We start from the raw sequence: 23,316 nt of genomic DNA, 5'->3' as shown, positions 1-23,316 counted from the left end.
GATCTAGTTTGAAACTTCACATGCTTTCCTAATTCCTGAGCTGAATCATCACAATATTAACAGGCCGAGAGATCTCTTTTCTCTGGATAAGAAAACAGGGTAGGCTCTACAAGATGGGGAAAGTGCAGTCTTCCTTGGAGGAAGGTAGGGGAATGTGGTTTAGATGACATTGGGTTTTTGCTTTTGAAATTTCATGCCATTAAAAAATGTTCATCGTTACTCATGATGGAATACTGAATCTAGAGAGTAAAAAAAAATAAATAGATTTAAAAATGAAGTCACATGGCCATATACTGGTAAAAGCAAATGCAGTTTCCTGGAACACCATCGAGAAGAGTGCTTAAAGTTGCAGAAACTTTGTTCCCGGTTCTGAATGCCAGCTGATGTGTCCTGCTTTAGTGGTGCATGACTCATCCTTCTGAGGGCTCTTGAGTCTCTGTTGTTCAGAAAATGTGGCCCTGAAAGCTTTTGTGTAGAACTGATGTCTTCTTTAAGCTTAAAGGCAGTTTGTCCTTGACCAGTTTTTCCTTGACACAACATACTTAACTGCTACAGCATTTATGATACACGCCTCCTCAGATTTGAGTCATGCCATTGTCTTTTCTCTAACCATTGAAATATTTCAATCCAGCCCATCTGTCTTGTGTACATTCTACAAAATGTTTCTTGAGCCATGGGATGTGGCTTATAATTATTGAAATTTCATGTATGTTTATATTTGTACAACTACCATAGTAATTGAAAGTGTTTTTTGAGGAAAAAAACACACACATCAGGTAGGTACTATTATGGATAGTCTAGATCATTTAGTATTAACACTGTATTATAAATGTGAAAATAGAAAAAAAAAGGTTTTCTTTCAAATTCCTTTTATGCTGTTTTTTTTTTTGTTTTTCTTTACAAAGTTCTGTCAAACATATTATCTCATTAGATTTTCACATCATTTAGTATGGCAGGAATTGTTATTTTCATTATTATGATGAAAAAAACTGAAATACAGATACCTATAATGCCAGGTCAACAGTCCCATGGCTAATGGGTGGTATAAAATCTGTTTTTGTTGTCCTTCCCCCTCGCCCCCAGTCTTAAAATGTAGTGTTTTGAAATTTGAGATATTTCTTAACCAAAAAATGGTTAAGAATTTGCTTCAAGCATATAATATTATTTATTTAAAAATAGTTAAAGCTAATAAGCATTTATTAGTTGAATGAGTAAATCAGCTATATAATTTAGAGAATAATGTTTTTGTCAACAATCTTGACTGGTAGAATGTTTCTTGGTTTCTATGGGCTTGTTGCCACAGTAACTCTTAAAAATATAAATAACACCAGAAAATAAAGACAAGACTGAAGCAGATGGTAAAAGAAACAATGACGGCACTTTCAAAGACTCTTTGGATCTATTGAATTGATAGAATTCTTAGCCAGGCTCACAGCATTTTCTATCTTCTGTGTTTTATTACACATCATATTTCATCACAAGGATAAAAATAAGTCCTTAAAAATTGGGACTCTATTTTTAATTCTTTTGTTCCCTCATTACAACCACTTTAGAGTTTACTACTATAGTCAAAGGCAATTAAAAACTTAGTACTAGTTGAAGTTACTAATTTAAGCAAGATGATGCTCTAAGGAGCCGTTATTTTAAAATATTAGTAATGGATTTTCTAGGTCAGTACTGGCAGTTAATTTTCAACTTTGTACTCTAGCCAGAGGCAATACCAACTTGTTGTCATAGAATTATGAGTACAAGTTCCACAGGGCAGAAACAATCTCTCTTTTGACAGTGGCCTGAGTAGCAATGTTGAAGTATAAGTGTATACTTGATGAGTTATAAACACAAATGAATAGCAGACTCAAATCAGTGCCTCACAGGCCATTAAAACCTGCCCATAGGCCCTAGAGACTCCACATACTCTATCTCTTGGACTTTTTTTCTCTTCTCCCTCAAGACTTCCAATAGAGTTAGATATGATCTCCTGAGTTCCACTTTACTTCTGAACTCTCAAAAAAAAAATGACAGTATTGTCTTTTGGTGCCAAGTTTTATTACTTATTACCATAAACAAACAGGGGGCAAAAAAATTTTTTTAATGGAGAAGGTTAAATGGAAAGGGTTAAACTCCCTAAAGAAGTGTTCTCTGGCCTTGAGTTCTTTTTTTTTTTTTCTTTATTGATTAAGGTATTACATATGTGTCCTTATCCCCACATTACACCCCCCCATTAGTGCCCTCACCCCCCTGTTGTCTGTGTCCATTGGTTAGACCTATATGCTTGCATATAAGTCCTTTGGTTGATCTCTCTCCCTTACCCCCACCCTCCCCTATCTTCCTTCTGAAATTTGACGGTCTGATTGATGCTTCTCTGTCTCTGGATCTGTTTTTGTTCATTAGTTTATGTTGTTCATTATATTCCATAAATGAGTGAGGTCATGTGATATTTATCTTTCTCTGACTGGATTATTTCACTTAGCGTAATGCTTTCCAGTTCCATCCATGCTGTTGCAAATGGTAATAACTCCTTTTTTACCACAGTGTAGTATTCCATTGTATAGATGTATCACAGTTTTTTAATCCAGTCATCTACTGATGGGCACTTAGGCTGTTTCCAAATCTTAGCTATGGTAAATTGTGCTGCTATGAACATAGGGGTGCATATATCCTTTCTGATTGGTGTTTCTGGTTTCTTGGGATATATTCCTAGAAGTGGGATCACTGGGTCAAATGGGAGTTCCATTTTTAGTTTTTTGAGGAAACTCTATACTGTTCTCCACAGTGCCTTCACCAGTCTGCATTCCCACCAGCAGTGCAGAAGGGTTCCTTTTTCTCCGCATCCTCACCAGCACTTGTCATTTGTTGATTTGTTGATGATAGCCATTCTGACAGGTGTGAGATGGTACCTCATTGTTGTTTGACTTTTTTATCCATCAGAGTTGATAATTTCTGTCTTTTGCTCTTATCTTTGAGGGTGGAGAACACTTTCCTTCTTCTGGTCTTCTATTTGTGAAAGGCAGTGTGGATCTTCTATCTTGCGAAGTTTCCTCTTCCTGGGTTACACTGTAATCAAAAATTAAATTCAGGAAAAATAATGGGAGACCCCAAGCTGGCACCAACACTCCTTAAGGCCTCCATATTGGGTTATAGCCAATATACAGCCAGCTTCTACCTGCCAATTAATTTATCCCTTCTTCCAGTATTTATTTAGTATCTCCTAAGTTTCAGACATGATTCTAGGTGTTGGAGATACAAAAGTGAACAAACCAATTATCTCTAGCCTCACAGAGCTTACATTCTAGTGGAGAAAGCAATACAATAAACATGAACTGATGTTAGATTGTGATAAGTAATACTGAAAAAATAATAAGGCAGATAAGAGGAACAGGTGGGGATTTTGATCCTGGAAAGGAAGAAAAGAGTTCCGGACAAAGCAAAGAGCAAATGCAAACTCCCAAAGGAGGGACTGTCATAGTGTGTGCTCGAGTGGAGAGTGAAGGAGCGAGAGGGAAGTGGGAACAATGTCAAAGGCAAACTGTGTCTAGTCTTCTTTTCCCGAGAGTTAACCTCCATGTCGATGAATACTGACTACTGAGTGGCAACAAGTTATAGTGCAGGAGAAAATTAAGACTAAAAAAAAAAGAGGTGATAAGTATAATCTAAGATTCAGGGCAACCATATCAAAACCAAGTAAGCCAAGTAGAATGAGTAAAACTGAGACTTCAGGCAAACCATGTTTCTGGACAGAGTTCAAGAGGAGAGCATGTGGTAAATCTGGTAAAGTAGAAGAAATCGGAATAGAATCATTATCAAGTTGTCAGACAACCATGATATCCAGGAAATTTATAGGAACTAAGGAGCCTGAAGGCTGGTATAGAAACAAGATGACGCATCAGTAACTGAGTCTGATACCGAGGTACTTAATATCCAACCAACCAGAAGAGTCCTTCTCTGCTGTCACCCTGGAGGATGATGATCCAAGAGAGATGATGTGAGTGAAAGGTTCCAGGCCAGGATCACCCAAAATACCTGCCTACTAGTGATACAGGGACCAGCAGTCATGTTTTCTGGCGGAGACATTCTTTTAGCATATCAAGTGCTCCTTGTCAGATTTCTTCTCTTTGCTCTCATCTTTCTACACACTGCCATCAAGTTTAGCTCTCACTAGTAAAGCTCCTTGTTGGTTCTAGTAGGCCCTGAAGTGTGGATGTTGTTGTATTGATTTCCTGCTTCATGAAAGAGCAGGAGAGAAGGAAAAGACATAGGAGTAGAAGTAGAAGGAAGGAGAAATGAAATAGGAAGACAAGTGGAAAAGAGAGAAAGGAAATCTGGACAATTTAGGAACATGACAGACATTGGGCATCTCCCTTATGACAGGTGGTTATAGAAATCAGAAACTGCCTGGGCTGTGTTCTTGTGTTGAGTTTACTGGAGGGATATTCCTCTCATATCACACTCAACTGTGTAACTTCATGCATAATTGGATGTTACTTGCTCCCTTTCCCCCCTTGAGAGAAATTAGTTTCTTAAGTGGGAGATATTTCTCAGCCTGGGGAAAAAAAAAAAAAGAGAGACTTTTCTCAATTTGTATTTCACAAGTTGGCATCTATATAAAAGACAACTGGGAAAATATCGATTAAAAAAAGTATTGCAGAGTGACATTTATTCAAGACTCAAAATATTTCAGGCCGTTTATAGAGCAGAGAGATAGATGTAGTCCCTGAAGGCTTAACTTGTGAGCATCAGCATTGACTGAGGAGAGCTAATTTACTGTTTTCCGAAAGGAAATGGGGTGGAGAAGAAGAATTACAGCAAAATGCTTAAACAGAAAGAGAGTCACAACTTTTTATTGAATCATTGTTTGGGATGGTTTTGCAAACTTATCAATCATTTTGTGACATTTTACAGTGTAACAAGATTTTGGTGTTGGGGAAACATCATTTTGAAATTGCCCCAAACTAGATTTCTCTCTCTCCCTCTTCCATCAAACTGACATTGGGTACAAGTTTATGAATCTTGAATGATTGGTCTATCAGCTAAAACTTTTTAATGGCAAATTACAGAAGTAAACTTGACTTTGAAAAAAAGGGGGGAACCTAGTGTAAAAGAAAGGGAAAGTCTTCGGGAACCTCAGGACAAGAAATGCAGCTGGGCCCTAGGAATATTTCGGAATTTATTCTGGAAGGCCCTCAAATGTCTCTGCTCTCTGGGCCCCCTGTTTATGCACTTTGCTTTATCTTTCTTGATCTAAATTATATCTGTTTTAATACAGATTAGGGCTTTCCCATGGCTTCCAAATTGACATATTATAATTTCAACCTCCCAAAGTGACCACAGAGCTGTTTAAATGCCTATTCCATATTCTTGGGAGAGAATATCTGTTTGCTACCCACTGTCCACTGACTTAGGTCAGAAGGCCACCCCTGATTTCATCATACATAATAGAAACATGGTTTCTAGAGATCGAGCTCTGTGGATTTGGGGACATGAAGGGAGTGTAGTTTCCAGAAATGAAAAGCTGTTATGGGTGTGGTGAATGTGCCTAATTCGTCTTTCCTACATTGCTCAGAATGAGAATGCTGCCTAGCACCAAGGATGCTCTCAATAATTATTTGTCATGTGAATGCACTAGCGAGGAAATAAAGAACATGTTTGGTTAGATAAATGAAGATTTTGCGTTTTGAACATCATGACAGTAAATCTTTGAGTTGATTGCTCTAACAGTTAACTAAAAACTAAAGTTACATTAGTTAAAATCATTTGATTTCTAGCTGTTTTTCTGTATTTTAAAATTTTTAAAAATCATAAATGTTGTGAAGACATTTGAATGACCTAATAATACACATATTTATTTTAATGGTGTTTATTTCTCTATTTAAAAAATTATTTGATGCTCATGAAGACTAAACCTGGAGTAATTCGCCCGGTACCCGTAAAATCCAAAATATTATTGAAAAAAGAGGAGGAAGTCTATGAACCCAACCCTTTCAGTAAATATCTGGAAGATAACAGTGACCTCTTTTCTGAGCAGGTGAGTAAATGTATAAGAAGTTCTTTTATATTTTTATAAATGGCTGTATATCATATATAGTTCTATGAATATAGAATGTGCAAGAAAATGTCCATTTAATGGAGTATCTTTAGTAGTAAAATAGGTCATTTTTTTGCATGATAAAATAAATTCTTATATATTTTCAATTTCCAGAATGATATTTTGAAGTATTTCAATGTTGTGCTTTTAAAATTTTTTTTCTAATACTGATGATATTATTCTGGGGAACAAGACAGTACTCTCTATAAGGACATCACAAAGTCACTGGTTGGATGTATCAGATAGGTGTTGTATTCTTATTTCTAAAATACTGTTTTCTTTTGAAGAGATCTACTATTTTAGATTTGGTTTATTAGTACATTTGCAAAAGATATATTGTTCTCATATTAACATAGAAATGATGTGATCCCCTAGATTGAACAACACTAATTAGAAGATAGGTTATCAAGTTATTTAAAGCTTTGTTGTTCATTTTGTGTGTGTGTGTGTGGGGGCGGTATGTGTGAAAAAGATGTACTATCTTCCTCTAGTATATCCTATATTTTGGAGGAAGTGGAATGGTGTTTTATTAGATATTTGGGAAAAGATGTAAAAATAAATACTCATGTAATATAAAACTTCACAAATCATTTCAAAGAAAACTTTAGATATTTATTTATAAGATCACCAAATTGGATAATCTTATCTAATAAAAGGATAATATGCAAATTAACCACCACTCCATCACAACGATGGCAGTGCCCATAGCCACAAGATGGCGGCACCCAGTCCCTTCAGCCCTGCCAGAGTCCCCCAGTCTTGGGGGGACGGCCACTGAGTGCAGGCAGTGTGAGTGGCCTGGCAGGATGCTTACTTCATCGCCTCTGGGCCATGGAGAGCCTCTGGGCAGCAGATGCGGAGTGGCCAGGCCCTGCAGAGAGCAGAGAACCACGGGGAGTGAGCCTATGCCATCAGGGCTCCCCGATTGGAGAGGGTTCCCCTGAGGGCTCCCAGATTGGAGAGGGTGCAGGTTGGGCTGAGGAACCCACCCCCCGTGCACGAATTTCATGCACTGGGCCTCTAATCTATAATAAAATAGTCTTATCAATAAGGTGATATACTATTTTTAAGTTTTAGTTTGAAAATAACTATCTTGTCCTTGAAAATATAAATGAAATCTATAGTTATGAAATGTAAGCCACATATTAGCTTTATAACCCTTAGCAAGTTGTTTCCTCTCTCTAGCCTGCAGCTTCTTAATGTATAAGATGTGGCATTTGGATCAAGTGCTTTAAAGGGTACTTCAAATTCTAACATTTGGGTTACTTAAAATCTAATATTAACTCTGACTGGATCTGAAGTCCATATAGGGCCTTGAAAAAGTTCAACATAAATACTTCCTCATGATGAACTATAAATGTTTATTTATGAAGCAGGGAAGAAAATATTTTCTGTTTATTTGTATATACTTTGTGACATGATTTTAATAAATTAAAAAAATTTAAAAATCACTGATAATATTGAAAATTATAATTAGAGGAAATTATTTGTATTTAATGGAACACAGTCTAGTTCTCAATTTAAATTAAATACAGGGTTCTTTAACTAATTCCACATATAACAGAAATGGAAATTTCTGTTAAGAAAGCATATTTCCATTACCAACAAAACACTTATTAAATATCTATTGCTCGCATGTCACTAATATTTTAGAGGTTTAATGTAATATTTTAGATAGTATAGGGTGATGATAAAAGCTTTATTAGTAATATATTCTTATATGACAAAAATGCCAATAGTTAAAATAAATTTCACATATGATACATGTAACTTACATTTGTCAAGATATGATCTAATGCTATATATAATATAATAATTTTCCTCTTGTATTATAATTTCAAATTTATGCATTTTAATTTAAACAAGATTCTTTGTAGTATATTAAGTTAATCTACCTATAATTTATCACAATTTGTTGTCCTCTGAAATGATAAATTATGTTTTCAAGTGTAGGAAATTATTGTCATTAAAAGGCGTTGCCATTTCTTTGCTTTGCTTTTCCTGACTATATAGCAAGTTTAAAGCTCTGCTTATTTTCAACATAAACCTAGGAATTTCTAGATAATTTGTTGAAAATTTGAGCTCTTTTGCAAATATTAAGGTGCCACAGACATAATCTTATTTTTATTTTCTTTCAATTTATTCTTGTGTGTATCTCAATTTCTGTGTGGAACATGGGAAGTAATAGGAGTCTGAAGACTGTTGGAATTGAAAGAACTCCAGCATACCACTTAATAGTGAATTCCAAACATGCCCTGGGCTTATTCATTAACCGTGCATGAGAGAGGAAGTTATAATAGAACCGAGGGGTCACTGCACAGTGAGAAACTCCACATACTATCAACTTGTCTCTTTATATAGAGCTCCAGCTACCATCTCACTGGGACAGGAATCTACAACGGAGGCAGCACGAAAGACAGCTCACTAGAGTAGATGCTTAGTTCTGCTTGCAAACAAATTGAGTAATAACAATTTATAATCTCAGATTGCTACTTTCATCAGAACACTTCAATAGAAGAGAGTGTACTCAAATTCAGTTCTAGCCACTATTGCGTTCTCTCCTGCCACGACAGAGTAAATTGAATGGTTCCAAACTCAGCTGATAGCACCCACCCATGTAATGGAAAATTCTTTAGCCAGAATGTTGGGCCAAATTGAAGCAGCTCGCTTTCACTAATCTGCCTTGTACTGGGGACAGTTCCACATGACAGATGTTGAATGAGATTGTTAAGTCAGTAAATTTCCCCTAGCAGCTTCACTGCCATAAAATATGATTTCAAAACTCTCTGTTGCAAAACATCAGACACTAAAGATGATGAGACCAGACGGTAATGTATTTACTGTCACTTAAGAAGGTACAACTGGGTGACCTTTTGAACTGATAATGAACTGAAAATTTGCCTGGAGACAGCCTCTGGGTACTAAAAGGAAAGTTGGAGACCACATGCAGAATCAAGTAATTGAGACTTATTAATTAACAGGTTTTACATCAAAATGGCACAGGCCAGGAAGCTTCTTTCTGAATTAGATGGATTTTTTTTGACAAAAACTCTTCATAATGAAATTTATGCCTTTCTGAAATTACCTTTAAATCCATCATTGCATCATTTTGTGGCCTTATTGAGTTATTATAAAATATCTTCACTCTGTACATATGAATTTTAAACTATGAAGTGCTTTGAAGCATAGTTCTATTGATAATACAATCAATTTCACTGATTAAAATGAAGATTGTAAAGAGCCAAATGGTTTTTATTTTGTCTGACTAGTGAGATTGCAAAATATATTGATTGCTTTCTGGTCTCTTAATGTACCTAATTAGATAAAGGTTGATTTCTTCACTGAAGATACTCAATTTAATATAAAAAGTAGTTGCTAACCTCAGTTCTATAAAATATTCTCTCATTCTTTATAAATTAGTCATTCACCCCAGGGTATTAGGTATGTCATTTCCTTCTTAAAGCACTAGGGTAATGTATAAAAAAGGTTTGGGGCAGAATTAAAGGGGAATATTGTTGTTTTCATGTGATTACCACCCGCCCCCCAATAAAAGGGAAATAATGCTTCCCAGCACATATGCCTCTTAAACTGTATTTTCCTTCGAACTTGCTTCTCAATAGGGAAGATAGCCTTATTGATGTTGATGTGTGAAAATGACCATTTAGCAAATTTCCTCCATACCACTTCACAGAGAACATAAAAAAGAATAATTATAGGGAATTTTCTTGTTTTCCTTTTATTTTTTTTCCTGATTTTTCTTAGCCATAATACTTGCTTATCTCTTTCCAAACTTTCTGTGCTTGACATTAAACTTTGAGGATTGTGTGGGTGATTTTCAGATTTCTAATGATTCATCGAGTTATATTTCTACTGTGACCTTCAATTTTACTTTTTTATGTCACCCACATGTTAATATTACTGGGCAAATACTCACCTTTTTTATAAGGTGTGACTGACAATCTTGCTTTATTCTGAATAACTCTGGCTTTGCCACAAATTGCTACTTTTTTAACATTTGTTTCTCAGTCAAGATGACTCATTGTCTTTTGTCAGGAAATTATATTTTATTAAGAAATATTTTTCAGATTGAAATGTTTAATTTTTTAGGTCTAGAAATGATTAAGTGGTTTGCTGAATTGTTTTAAGGGGTAGAGAACTGAAATTCCTTGTAGTGTTACATTTCTTTTGGAAGGGTTAAGGTCGTAGATTTGGCTTCTCCAACTATTACCATGTTGTTTTTGTTTATCCAAGTAACGAAATCCTTGTGAGTTTTTCTTCTCTTTTGCCACCCTCCCTCCCTCCCTTCCTTCTTCCATATGTAATAGGTAATAGACAACCTATTGTAAACAATGTAAACTAGTATATGTAATTGATACTGTATCATCTTTACAATAAACTACTTTCATATATATAGTAGTTTATAGAGACAGTATTTGCTTTTTCTTCTAGCATATAACCAGATAGGATCACCTCTTGAAACAGGATTTCATCTCTTCTTTTTCAGGCTTTAGCTTTCTCTTGACCTTGTATATGTATCAAGGTTGAAAGATTAGAACAAAAGGATTATAATTTTCTGTTGCAATGTCTACATTGCTAAGAGAAACTACTTTTTTGGTCCCCCTTCCCTTGGCTCATGTACATTTAAGAATCTTAAAGAGATTATTATTTACTTTAAAATGAACACACACCCACAGAACTATTTGCCATTCTTTCATAATAGGTAGAATTATTCAATATTTCTAATAATTAAGCCACTAAATTCTAATAATTGGTGAAGTTCTGAAGCACTGTTTGCTTAACAAATACTTGGTGACTGTGGTGTCTGACTCTACCGCAGTCTACTGGGAAACAATGACAATCTGAAAGGTTTATGTATATGTGTCCTACGTCTTCTTAACCCATGATGTCACCATATATCTTTACCTAAAAGAGAGGGACATTGACATATTTAGAACTTATCATGGAAAGTATACTCCAGTTTTAAAATAAGGCCTTGCTTAAATAGAATTAAAACCTCTATAGTAATTTTATCTGAAAAATATTAAAAAACAGAATGTCAATAGAGATAAGGTAGCTGCATAAAAATAATTTTAAGTAATACGTAAATGTGATTCAGAGGTTAGGAAGTCAGTTTTATTTGTTGGCAAGAAAAAAATGCATTTTTTGTTTTACTTCACTGAGTCTGTCCCAAAACTTCTTGAACCTTGAGTCCAAGTCAGCCTCTGAATAGAACTGTAGATGGTAACTGTCGCATACCTTTGACATCACTTTGCATTATATATAAGACAATTTGGGTAAAACTAGTGCCCCTCTCCCAGGACACTGTCTACAATTTTTCCTCCCTCACTACACAGTTTCAATTCAACTTCCTTACAATTATTTGAAGGCTAGTTATTAAGAACCTATAGGCAATGCAGTCAGAGTGAAGGGCTTGTCATGTTATTTTCTCTACTGAACACTTTCTTTGACTCATGAGTAGGATCAAGGTAGAATGCATAGAGGAGGATATATTAAAAATTGGATGTATTATTTGAATATATGGGCTATGATTGATGTGTTTGGAACACATTATAATCTCTAATCATTGGAGAGATTACATATTTTAAAGTGTGAGTGAAATTAGACTCTGAATGATGACAGATATAAAGGTCACAGCTAGGCATACAAGTCTGAAGATGAGTTTTCTGAGGAGAATTAGGAATTTCTCTTCCTCTCTTTGATCCAAGATAAAATAACTTAAAGTAGGATATTTAGGCAGAGAAAATAAATCCAACTGAGAAGAGCAATCACAAGAATGCACAGGAGAGAATGAGGCAGAGAGCTAAAACTGGTAAATAAACTCTGTTTGAATTTCCTTAAAATAAAGTCAGCTTGAGAAGCCCAGCCTATAGAAAACTGAAATGAAGCTGGTAAATTCGGTCTCTTGAAATAAACACTAGATGGAAAAAGAGAAAACAAAATTAATGAATGTATTTTTCTTTATTTCAAAGGCTACATGGAAAGGATGCTCTGTAGTAAATTTGTAAATTCAAAATCAGTGATTCCTTAGGGACAGAACAGCTATAGGTTTTTAGAGTTTTTCAAAATGATGTTCTAATCGCCAAATACTGACATCCTAAGTGCACTTTAATTTATTGTAGGCCAGCCCTCCAACTATCAATTTGTCTTATGGTCCTTTAGATCTTTAACATTTTTTAAAATCTTACCTTCCCTTATAAATATAAAACTACATCTGGTAAGAAAATAAGCAGATTACCAGGGACTGGATTGTCAGTTATCTTTATCTTGTAGAGTTTTGAGGCTTAGCAAATTTATCTGCTCAAATAAAAGCAAGTATATATTGTATTTACTCCATTGGGTAAGTTCAGAAAAATAGAGGTGTTTTTCTGAATCGCTGGCTAAAGTTTCCAGGAAGTATTCGGCCAGTGGTTCTCAACCTTGGCTGCACATTAGAATGACCTGGGAATCTTTTTAAAATCCTGATTTCAGAGGCCCAGAAATCAGGATTTTAAAAAGATTCCCAGGTGATTCTAATGTTCAGCCAAGGCTGAGAAGCACTGTACGTATCAGGCTCTCGTGTATTTCATTTAGTCAAAGGACTGACCCTTTACGGGCCAGGCTGGCTTCATTTGCCCATTTTAGAGCCTGCATCCAGGGAGGATCTAGTGACCTTACTCATTTTGATGTGAAATTGAACCGAAGGGAAACTAGGGCAGCTTGGTTTTACATAAAGAGCTCTATAATGTGGTTCTAGTTGAGACTGTGTGATTAACCGGCTCTACCCAGTGCATTTGTGAAACCTGAACTTCAGTGATTAAATGAGGGGATTAGACTGAAGTCAACCAGGGTGACTTTGGCCCAGACATTGTTGTCATGACTGGGAAGATGGGTGCTACTGGTATCCAGTGGGTAAGAGGCCAGGGAGGCTGCCAAACATCCTACAATGCACAGGACAGTCTCCCCCCTACCCCCCACCGAATTATCCCACTCAAAATGTCAATAGAGATCCCCCCTCCACCCCTCGTCTTCCAGGACTAGACCAGCTTCTGGCTGCCTTTCAGCTCCAAGGATACTATGACTAATGATGCTCAATACTGTCGCTGCCAGGGGCATTTGAGTTGAACCAGCATTGATTAGGTACCTTCTTTTTGTGTTTTAATTAAGAACTTTTTCCCGTTTGATTTACACAGAGGACGTTAAGTAAGCCTGCATTTATAAAATCTCCCACATTTCATGTAGCCTCTACTCATAATGATCGCCCTGTTTGGTAAATGACATGCATTTTCATTGACTCTGGATATTTCCACAAAATTGTGGCTTTTCCATCTTTCTAGACTTACTCCTTTCTTGTTGTATTTCCTTAATTGTTAGATGTCAGGGCAGTCACCTAAAAGAGACATTCTTAAAAGTCAGGCAGTCAGTATGAGAACTCTTAATATTCATGGTGTTGGATTAAGTCATTCCTGACTCTGGACTTTATTATACATCTGCAAAATGAGGACAGTGGACTTTGACAAGCACTTTTGAAGGTGCCTTCTTACCCTGAAATTCTGTGGTTATGTATTTAAATATTATTGAAGCCCTCCTTATATTTAACATCCTTACATGATCCAAAAAAAAAATTTGCAGAGACTATTTAAGGCATAAATTTGTAGAGATGGAAAGTCATATTCTACTGTTTAAGTCAAAATCATGACAAAAAATACTCATCCTCAAACAGTTTGCTATGATTTTTCTTTCTGGACTGAGCAGTTTTGGGTAGTGAATCTTCCTTTATTTTGACTTTTTTCCTTTAAAAATCACTTTCTATTTACTTACTCTTTGTAGAACATTGAGACATCATAAGTATAGTATATTACCACTATTTCCCTTTGAACACTTTTGCCTTACTCTTCCTTAAATTAAAACTGTGGGAGGAGAGATATTCTCAAAATTAAACATATATTGTGTCTATATAAAATACACACATATTTAATAGACTTTTTAAGGGTCCTTGTATTTGCTACTTAAATTATTCTTTGTCATTTGTTTTTTGTGTGCTTTTCGCATTGGCAAATTTGACAACTATTTTTGTTGCAAGTATCCTCAATAAGAAGGCTAAGTAGGTAACCTAAAATTGAAAAAAAGATGCTTTTTATATGAAAGTGAAGATTCCTTTGCAAGTCTTTACTGCTTCTGGATTTCCCATTTTTGCATTCTTTGAGTGCACAAGACACAAAGGACTTTAGAATAATCCTTGCAATAAACTTTGGAGATAATTTTTGCTTTTCTATCTCCCTCTGGGATGTGATGTTAGACTGGGTAACAGCCTCTGCAAAGGAAATGTAATGGAGATGCAGGACATTAACCCATTCACTCACATTCCTTGTGAAGACAATAATAGATTCAATCAAACAAAACCCCAGGATATTAAAAACTGTAAGATCATTTTTCCTTAAAACTGTAACACTTCATTAATATGAACAATATGGATGCTTCATTTAATGCACCTAAGCATACAACTTTAGTAACATGAAGAAGTTTGTACTGATTCTATATAGTAAAAGCCTAATATGCTGTGTCCAGTTGTCCATCCAACCAATCAAAGTGTAATATGCTAATGATATGCTAAGGTTGCTCAACTGCTCGCTATGACATGCATTGACCACCAGGGGGTAGACGCTCCAACCAGTAGGTCAGCTTGCTGCTGGGGTCCGACCGATAGGGACTGAGTGAGACAGGCCAGACAAGTCCTGGAGTCCTCCTGTGTCCCTCCCCAGCCCTAATCATGCACTGGTGCAGTCCCTTGGCCTGGGCTGTGCCCTCTCGCAATCCAGGACCCCTCAGGGGATGTCGGAGAGCTGGTTTCGGCCCAACCCCGCAGTCCAGGCCTAGGGACCCCATTGGTGCCTCTAAAGCAGTGATGGCGAACCCTATGACACTCATTTTTTTTGGTTGATTTTTCTTTGTTAAATGGCATTTAAATAATAAAATAAATATCAAAAATATGTCTTTGTTTTACTATGGTTGCAAAGATCAAAACATTTCTATATGTGACACGGCACCAGAGTTAAATTAGGGTTTTTCAAAATGCTGACACGCCGAGCTCAAAAGGTTCGCCATCACTGCTCTAGTGTAATATAAAACCTATCTGTACGTACACAGCCTGCTCAGAATTTCAAAATAGTAAAAGTGTGTTTTTATAAAAAAAAAAAAATTAAAGGCATCTATGTTTTTTAGGATCAGTCAAGTAGAAATTAGCTCACATTTATGTGCAGAGTATCTTAGCTTGAAAATGTTACCCCAAAATAATAAAATCATTGTCTAGTCCTAGCTGTCCTAACAAAGATGGAAGAGTTAGTCAGAGGGCATCCAAGTCAAGAAGAGCACATAGTTTCATTTTCTGTTTTAATAAAGAAGATCCTATCTCCTCACAGTATATCAGACATTTGCAGGTATCAGTCAAGTAACAAGTTTTTTAAAGACTTGGACATTTTCTACTATTTTGTAAAATAGGATAGTTTTCTTTTTTATTATTATTGTCTAAAGTTTTACATGTTTCCTTTTTTCCCAATTGACCCCCCACCCCCAGCCATTCCCACCCTGAGCAATCCCCCACCGCTCCAGTGTTAGGATAGTTCTTATGATCAAAGAATCTCTTACTGTTTAACAATCCAGCCAGCTTCCAAAAGCTCCTTTCACTCTCAAAATGACCTCTCATAGGGCTATTTTCCTCCCTAGATACACACAACGCCCATTTCTATCCTGTGGTTCCCATAGCAGATTAGACACTAGGAAACTTGTGAATCTTGTCATTTCATCCAGTTTTACTTGTGAATTCAACCTACATGTCTTTTCTAATCTCGAATTTACCCAGTTTATTAGAGATTAGTGTAACCCCCACCAACTGCATGCCAGGACCCAGCCCAATTATAATTGTTGAACATAGTGTGACCTTTCTCAGTCACATACTAGGACTTCTAATCTCTTTGCTTCTCCCCATCCCCTCCATCTTCTTCTTCCTCATCTTTTCCCCTCAGTCTAAACACACTTTTCATATTCTCACTCTGATTAATTATGTGTCCTTCCAGAGTTGTGATGTCCTGGATCCTGGATTTTTTAAAAGTTTTTTTTTCTTTTCTTTTCTTTTTTTCTGTCTATCACAGTATTACCTCTGTCGTGGGTTCCCCAAATCAATTCTGAAGCAAAAAAAAAAAAAGGCTCTTTCATTTTGCTTTGAATTTCTGCCTTAGCTGCCACCATCAAAAATCCTCACCTGAGACATGATTATAGAATTTAGCTGCCTGGGCTGGTGGAAGGACCACAGAGCACAGGGCTATGGGGTTATGAGAGCTGGAAAGTATTGCCTGGCATGTGGTCCTTGCAGTGCTGAATAATGCTGTGGCTTCCTGGTGGGTGGTGTCACTGCTTCTCTCCACAGTCACTTCCTTTCCCTCTATTCCTAGCATTTAACCATTTAATGTTAGTTTGTGCCTGGCTGTACGATATACGGATGACCCCATAGGAAAGAGAGCAGATAATCTCAGCGCCACCCACCCCTTGCGTTCTAAATGTTCTGAACCTTGGCTTCTCTTTTCTTTCTGCTACTCTTAATCTTTTCTGCAACCCTCAGTACTTCCTCACTTGAAACCGTCCCCTTCACACTCTGGCTGCCCACTCCATGTCCTGGTGTTCTGGTCCTCTGATCTATTCAGGGACCCTATCCTGGCTGCTGGTTACTGGAGACTTGGGCTTCTCTCCTGCAGAGGAGAGAAACATTTTGACAGAATGCAATAGACAAGCTCTGCATGACCTTGGGAAGAGCAACTCTCCACTTAATTTTAGCCTAGAAAAATGAGGCTGCTAATCTCATTTCTAATGCTGCCCATATTAATGCCCATTCATGAGCAAATGAAATAGTCACTACTTCTCAAAGCTCACTAAATGAAGAGTGAAAGGACTCTGGACACTTTAAAGGGAATGCTTGTTTTAAGTGTTAATTGCAGTTACTATTTCTTTGAGAATCATGATAATTTTGGAAGAAAGAAGTTGACTTCTTGCTAAAGGGTCACTAATATGTTCTTCTCTTCTCCTCACCATTATGAGGAACCATAGAGGCCCCTTTTGTATGTTATGTTCTGACTTCTTCAATATAAATTGCTCCTCTGCACCAAATACACCTACGTTCGCATAGGAACAATTAAACTATATCTACAGAAAAACAGCATTTTAATGCTCTAGTGCCCACTGTAATCGATTATAAAATATTTTATCTTTCTTTTTCCTTGGGCATGTCTCCTCTAAAAATCTTCACACTCATCTGTCATCTGCTTTGTGAAACTTGCTGTTGGAGGACCACAAACTTTAAGCACTAAATAATACAAAGCCTACCTCCGAAGTTACATTTTGAGCATTTAGAAACATTTTTGTTGTTTTTTTTTGTATAGGAGATTTGAAATAGCTAAGCATATGCTATATTTTTTCATACCTCAAAAATTCAATTTTTGTCATAATCAGGACTCAAAATAGATTGTGTTGCTTTAAGTATGTCTGTTTTAAAAATGCATATGAATTCTTTAAAATCAGGGCTGATAAGCAAGAAGTTATGCCATATGTTCAAAATTGAGAGGCCTAATTTATCTTGGCTTGATCTTAATGAAATGCAGATTATTAGAATCTCTTGGTAATTTGGGTTTTCTGTGATACCATCTGTAAAATGTTGACATATCTTTGGCTCAAGGAGTCACTCTTTAAGAAATACATTGTGACTGTTCTTGGGTGTATGAACAGGGTGTTGTTTTAAATTAAAACTGTAGCAGAAATGCTGTAATTCGGATTTTCAGTTGTTATAAAACTCTAGGTAAAAAAGGGAAGCTGTAAAGAAGCGCTCCATTTACAACTAAGCGTTGTTTTATCAAAGAAGTGGGAAGAAGGGAGAGAGGATGGAGTTAAAGGCTCCAGTAATTTTGCCCGAGTGCTGCTCTGAGTTCCCAAAGGCACAGGGACAGCGGGGGCAAAGAGAAAGTGGATTTTCACTGTTCGTTTCCAAACCACAGACAAGCAGGTGACCTTAAAATACGAGGATGCAACAAAAGAGCCTCAGATGTACAGACTTTAATAAAAAGTGCCCATAGTACCTTAAAGTGTCCTTTGTTGGTGCTGCAGTGAAAACAGCTTTTGAAATTAAACAGTGTGACTTTATGGCCGAAGAGAAAGTGGGCTTATTTCTAGAGTGGTGAATGCATCCGATATGGCTGTAACATTGCTTTTCTGATGTCTCTGTCAATATTTAATGCTGCAGAATCTGGAATTCCTTAATAAATAGAGCTAAATTAATTTTCCCTCTGCATATTTGTCTGCTAATTAGTTTCTAATGCACAAAGAGATTACTTGCTTCTTGTGTTCTTGAAATTTTGCAGGATATGAAAATTTGCAGGGTATAATCACTCAAAATAAAAGTCAAGCTCCTAAGTAAAGCTTTTTTTTTTGGAGAAATATTTTCTCTAAGGATTTTTATATTGAAGGAGACAATTCTTTATTAAGTGAAAGGCAATTTAAAGCATTTTATCAGAAATAACTGTTGCTTAGCTCACTGATAGAAGCATGTACAGGACAATTTTATGATCCCTGCCCTTCCCTCAACGACTAGAACATTAACGGATTCATCTATTGAAAGCAGTGTAGAATGTTGTTCAATTTTTAGGAATCATTTAAAATAGTGATCTCCAAAGTAAGACATACCAACTTCAAGATAATTCATTAGAGGTGGGAGACATGATAAAGATTTTGTTAGTGTTTGTTTTTCTTTAAACCTAAAACAGGAGTCACAAACTATGGCCTGATGCAGCCCCTGTTGCCATAAATCAGTTTATTGGCACACGGGCAAGCCTACTCATTTATGCCTTGTCTAAGGTTGCTTCCACATGACCATAGTAGGAGGAATTGTGACAGAACATACGGTTGCTAAGCCTACAATATATTCTAACTTGACCTTTATGGAAAATGTTGGCCAACTCCTGACCTAAAATCACAAGGAAGATTTTAAGCTTTGCTGTGTCACATGGGTTTATATTGGTCTCCTTTGTAGATCTGAAGGCTACACAGTCATAACTCACATCTATTCTAAGTGGGAGTTTCTGGGAGAGTTTTAGGGCTCTCAAATTTGGGGTAGTGGACGGAGCTCTCATTTGTCTATTGCTTAAGCTTGTAGCAACTTTTTTCTTTTTTTGCCGAGTGCTGCTCTGAGTTCCCAAAGGCACAGGGACAGGGGCGGCAAAGAGAAAGTGGATTTTCACCTTTTGTTTCCAAACTACAGGCAAGCAGGTGACCTTAAAATACCAGGATGCAACAAAAAAGCCTCAGATGTACAGACTTTAATAAAGTGCCCATAGTACCTTAAGGTGCCCTTTGTTGGTGCTTTGTTGGCAGTTTATATGCCAGCTGGATGTATGATTCATCATTTTTTGCTAAAATAATCTTCATAAAATGATTTGATTTTTAAAAATCTCCTGCAAAATAATCTCGATTGAATATACCATTACTAATGTAGGCATAAAGAACAAGAAATGCCAGAGGTGATATAATACTTGTTTTTAGTATAAATAAGCTTGTTATCAGCCATAGACATAAAGTATAAACAGTGATAACCTATTGAATTTGATAAGAATATTTTGAAACTAAAGGCCTGGTGCACAAATTCATGCACAGGCAGGGTCCGGCAGGCCTGCCCCAATGGGGGCTCATTGGGCCGGGACAGTGGGAGAGAGGGGCCGCGGGCTGTTGGCTGGCTGCCCCCCTCCCCGATCGGGGTATTGGGGGCCAATCGGGGACCCGGCCAGCCAGAGGAGGGGTGCAATCGGGTCCTGGATCAGGCTGGTTGGCTCCTGCAGTGCATATCATAGTCATCCGTCATTCTGATCGTTCTGGTCATTCTGCCTTTCTGGTCACTGGGCTTTTATATGTATAGATTATTTTTTTGAAATAAGATTTTATATCTACTTTCATTATTCATAAACCTAACCCTAAGTTTATATTTTTGCCTTGAATTTTAATTGACACTTGTATTTTGGCATTGAAATTTGTAAGACATATACAAAGTAGGTATCCAGGACATGCTTTTCAGTAATATTTAAAGATGTGAGCTACTCAATATTATAATATTTAAAGTTTTACTAGAGCAAATAATGAAAGTCTTTGGGGTAATTTTTTTAAAGGAAAAAGTAAAAACCCAGTTTAATTGGGGAGATGTATATTCTTGCTGCTGCCAACACTCGTTTCCTTTGAAGGAGAACAATTGAATGGTGAACTAAGTCTTTTCTTTCTATCAAATACTATTATAAAATACATATAAATGACCTCTGAAGAGTTGAAACAGTAATTAATGAGAAAATTACAGTATATTGGAGTTTCATCATGCAGTTGGATCAAAGTATAGATTTTAAAACATTCTCTGCTGATAGCCTCTGTGTTCTAAATATGAAATATATGAAATGTGACATTTTAGGGGATTAAAGGAAAAATAAGTCAGAGAAAATTTATTCTTTAGAGAAAGTGACTTCTTTAATAAAATCACTGTTCTATGGGAAAACTGTGAAGTTATCAACAATTAACATATATATATATATTAATAAAAGGGTAATATGCTAGTTAGATTGGGAGACCTTCTGGGAGACCTTCTGGACATCCTTCAGGACAAAGCTATGGTGGTGGGGCTGAGGTAGAGGTGGTTAGGGGTTACCAGGCCAGGAGGGGAGGGCCGTTGGGGGTGAGCAGGCTGGCGGGGGGGGCGGCAGTTGGGGGTGAGCAGGCTGTCGGGGGGCAGTTGGGGGTGAGCAGGCCAGCAGGGGGCAGCAGTTGGGGGCAATCAGACCAGCAGAGGGGGGTAGGGGGGACAGTTGGGGGTAAGCAGGCTGGGTGGGGGGCAGTTGGGGGTGATCAGGCCGGTGAATGGGGGGCAATTGGGGGCAATCAGGCTGGCAAGAAGGGGAAGTTGGGGGTGAGAAGGCTGGTGGGGGGGGCAGTTGGGGGTGAGCAGGCCGGCAGGCAGAGTGGCTAGGGGCAATCAGGCAGCAGGCAGGTGAGCGATTAGGAGCCAACAGTTCCGGATTGCGAGAGAGATGTCCCAGATTGGAGAGGGTGCAGGCCAGGCTGAGGGACACCCCCCCACCCCCCGCTGCCATGCACGAATTTCGTGCACTGGGCCACTAGTGTGTGTGTGTGTGTGTGTGTGTGTGTGTGTGTGTGTGTGTGTGTGTGTATAAAATCGTAAATTCAGGGTGCAGTTATATCAACATCCACAGATAAGCTATGATGACAAGGAAGATGTAGACATTTATGTATAATTATATATATAGTAAAGATTCTTATATATAGGAATAGATATATAGGAGTGAAGATATATATATATGTGTATATATATATTTCTATGTCATATATATATATATATATATATATATATATACATATATATAAATGTTTGGATCATTCAGATGTTCTGAAGTTATCTCAAGGCAAAGTATTTTAAAAAGTGACAAACTTCAAAATACCTTATGAATATTTGTTTTTCAAAAATACAGATGAGGTTTCTGGTTGGAATATGACAGGTGTGAAGTAAGCAATGAATTACATTTTATCATCTTGATATTCAAAAGCAAAAAGAAAGATAAACAAAACCATAATCTCCTATTAAAATATAAACATGCTCTGGCTAGTTTGGCTCAGTAGTTAGAGCATTGGCCCATGGACCAAAGGGTTGAAAGTTTGATTCCCCATCCATTCTATCTGAAAATCAGTGGAAAAAATATACTTGAATGAGGATTTAAAACAAACAAACAAAAATTGGTGACAGCTAAAGGACTGCTAAAGCCAGTGAAGAGATCGAGCAAATGTGCATTTGGGAACCAGTGGGGGAGGATACAGTGACTGCAGAGGGCAGCCAGCAAACACTCTTCCTGAACATGTGAGATATGCCTTAATAGTCACACCTCCAAATCCCTTGTCTTTGCATGGATGTGTATGTTGGCAATAGAGATGCCAGACCTGATTTTGCTCTGAGAAGCAGAGGAAATGAGGATATACCTTGAATCACGCAGGATTCTTACTTACAGGAGGTTTTCTCTTTCTCTGTGGCATTCTGGACACAGACAGATTGTTCTGTAAAGTACCTCATAGCTGAGTTTCATTATTTGAGGAAAAATAAAGTCTAAATAAACTCACAACCCAAATCCTGTATCTTTGAAACACAAAGACAATCCCAGCAGTTGTCCTTCCACATGTGAATCTCTTGCAAAAACAGGTCGTTCAAGAAAGATTTAGTTACTATGGAGATAAAGACAAGAAAAATGAGCAGGGGCAGGGAATCTCCCAGACTACATAACAAACAGAATCGATCTTTAAGTTCAAACTGTTAAAACAAAGTGATTGGGACCTAGCTGGTGTGGCTCCATGGTTGAGCATCGACCTATGAATCAGGAGGTCATGGTTCAATTCCTGGTGAGGGCACAAGCCCAGGTTGCAGGTTTGATCTCCCCTGTAGGGTGTGCAGGAGGCAGCTGATCAGTGATTTCTCATTCATTGTTGATGCTCCTATCTCTTTCTCCCTCTCCCTTCCTTTCTTAAATAAATAAAATTATATAAAAAAATAAAACAAAACACAAAGTGACTGGAGACAGTTGAAGATGACAAAGTATTTCAGATACTACAGACAAAAAAAAAAAGGAGAGGTTATAGTCTTCATAATGAGCAGCTGAATTCAGGTCAAACATTTCTTAAGCAAGACAAATAAGACCCCCTTATGTGCTAGAGAATAAACTTTACAGGGAAAATATGATTGGTTGACTATTTTAACATCAACACTCATAAGGCAAAAAGTAAGAGATAGGATAAGAATAAAATAAATTAGTGATAAAATACTTTGTCATTTTTTCAATTTATGATAACTATGTGGAAAAATAATCATCTAAAGTAGATCAAACTATTTGATTAAAGAGGAAATTCAAAATAAATTTCTACCTGGAAAATAAAAGATAATTATTATTTATTAGAACTTATGAGATACAGTTAAAACAGTCATTGGAAGATTATTTATGAATCTAAGTATGTTAAATAAATAAATAAATAAAGGAATAAAAGTAAACAAATATTCAGCACAGCAAATAACAGCAAATATTTTATTGTTATTTTAAGAACAATAATATTTTCTGTGCATAAGAAAAGCAAAACAAAGGATCTTATTAGAAATGACAAAAGATAACCGG

At 36.8% G+C, this 23,316-nt stretch overlaps 1 protein-coding gene across 12 annotated transcripts in view; it reads left to right on the top strand.

The window, feature by feature from the left end:
- The window catches only part of MLIP (muscular LMNA interacting protein), a 249,534-nt gene that overhangs the window by 186,496 nt on the left and 39,722 nt on the right, over positions 1-23,316 (top strand). For all 12 annotated transcript variants that reach the window (XM_059701365.1, XM_059701372.1, XM_059701370.1 and 9 more), the window contains one exon: positions 5,894-6,022. In XM_059701365.1, the coding sequence (XP_059557348.1) occupies positions 5,894-6,022 (129 nt within the window). The remainder of the gene's footprint in view (positions 1-5,893; positions 6,023-23,316) is intronic.

This window comes from Myotis daubentonii, chromosome 6, assembly GCF_963259705.1.
Source record: "Myotis daubentonii chromosome 6, mMyoDau2.1, whole genome shotgun sequence".
Taxonomy (NCBI): Eukaryota; Metazoa; Chordata; class Mammalia; order Chiroptera; family Vespertilionidae; genus Myotis; species Myotis daubentonii.
This window is presented reverse-complemented; position numbering and strand designations above follow the sequence as displayed.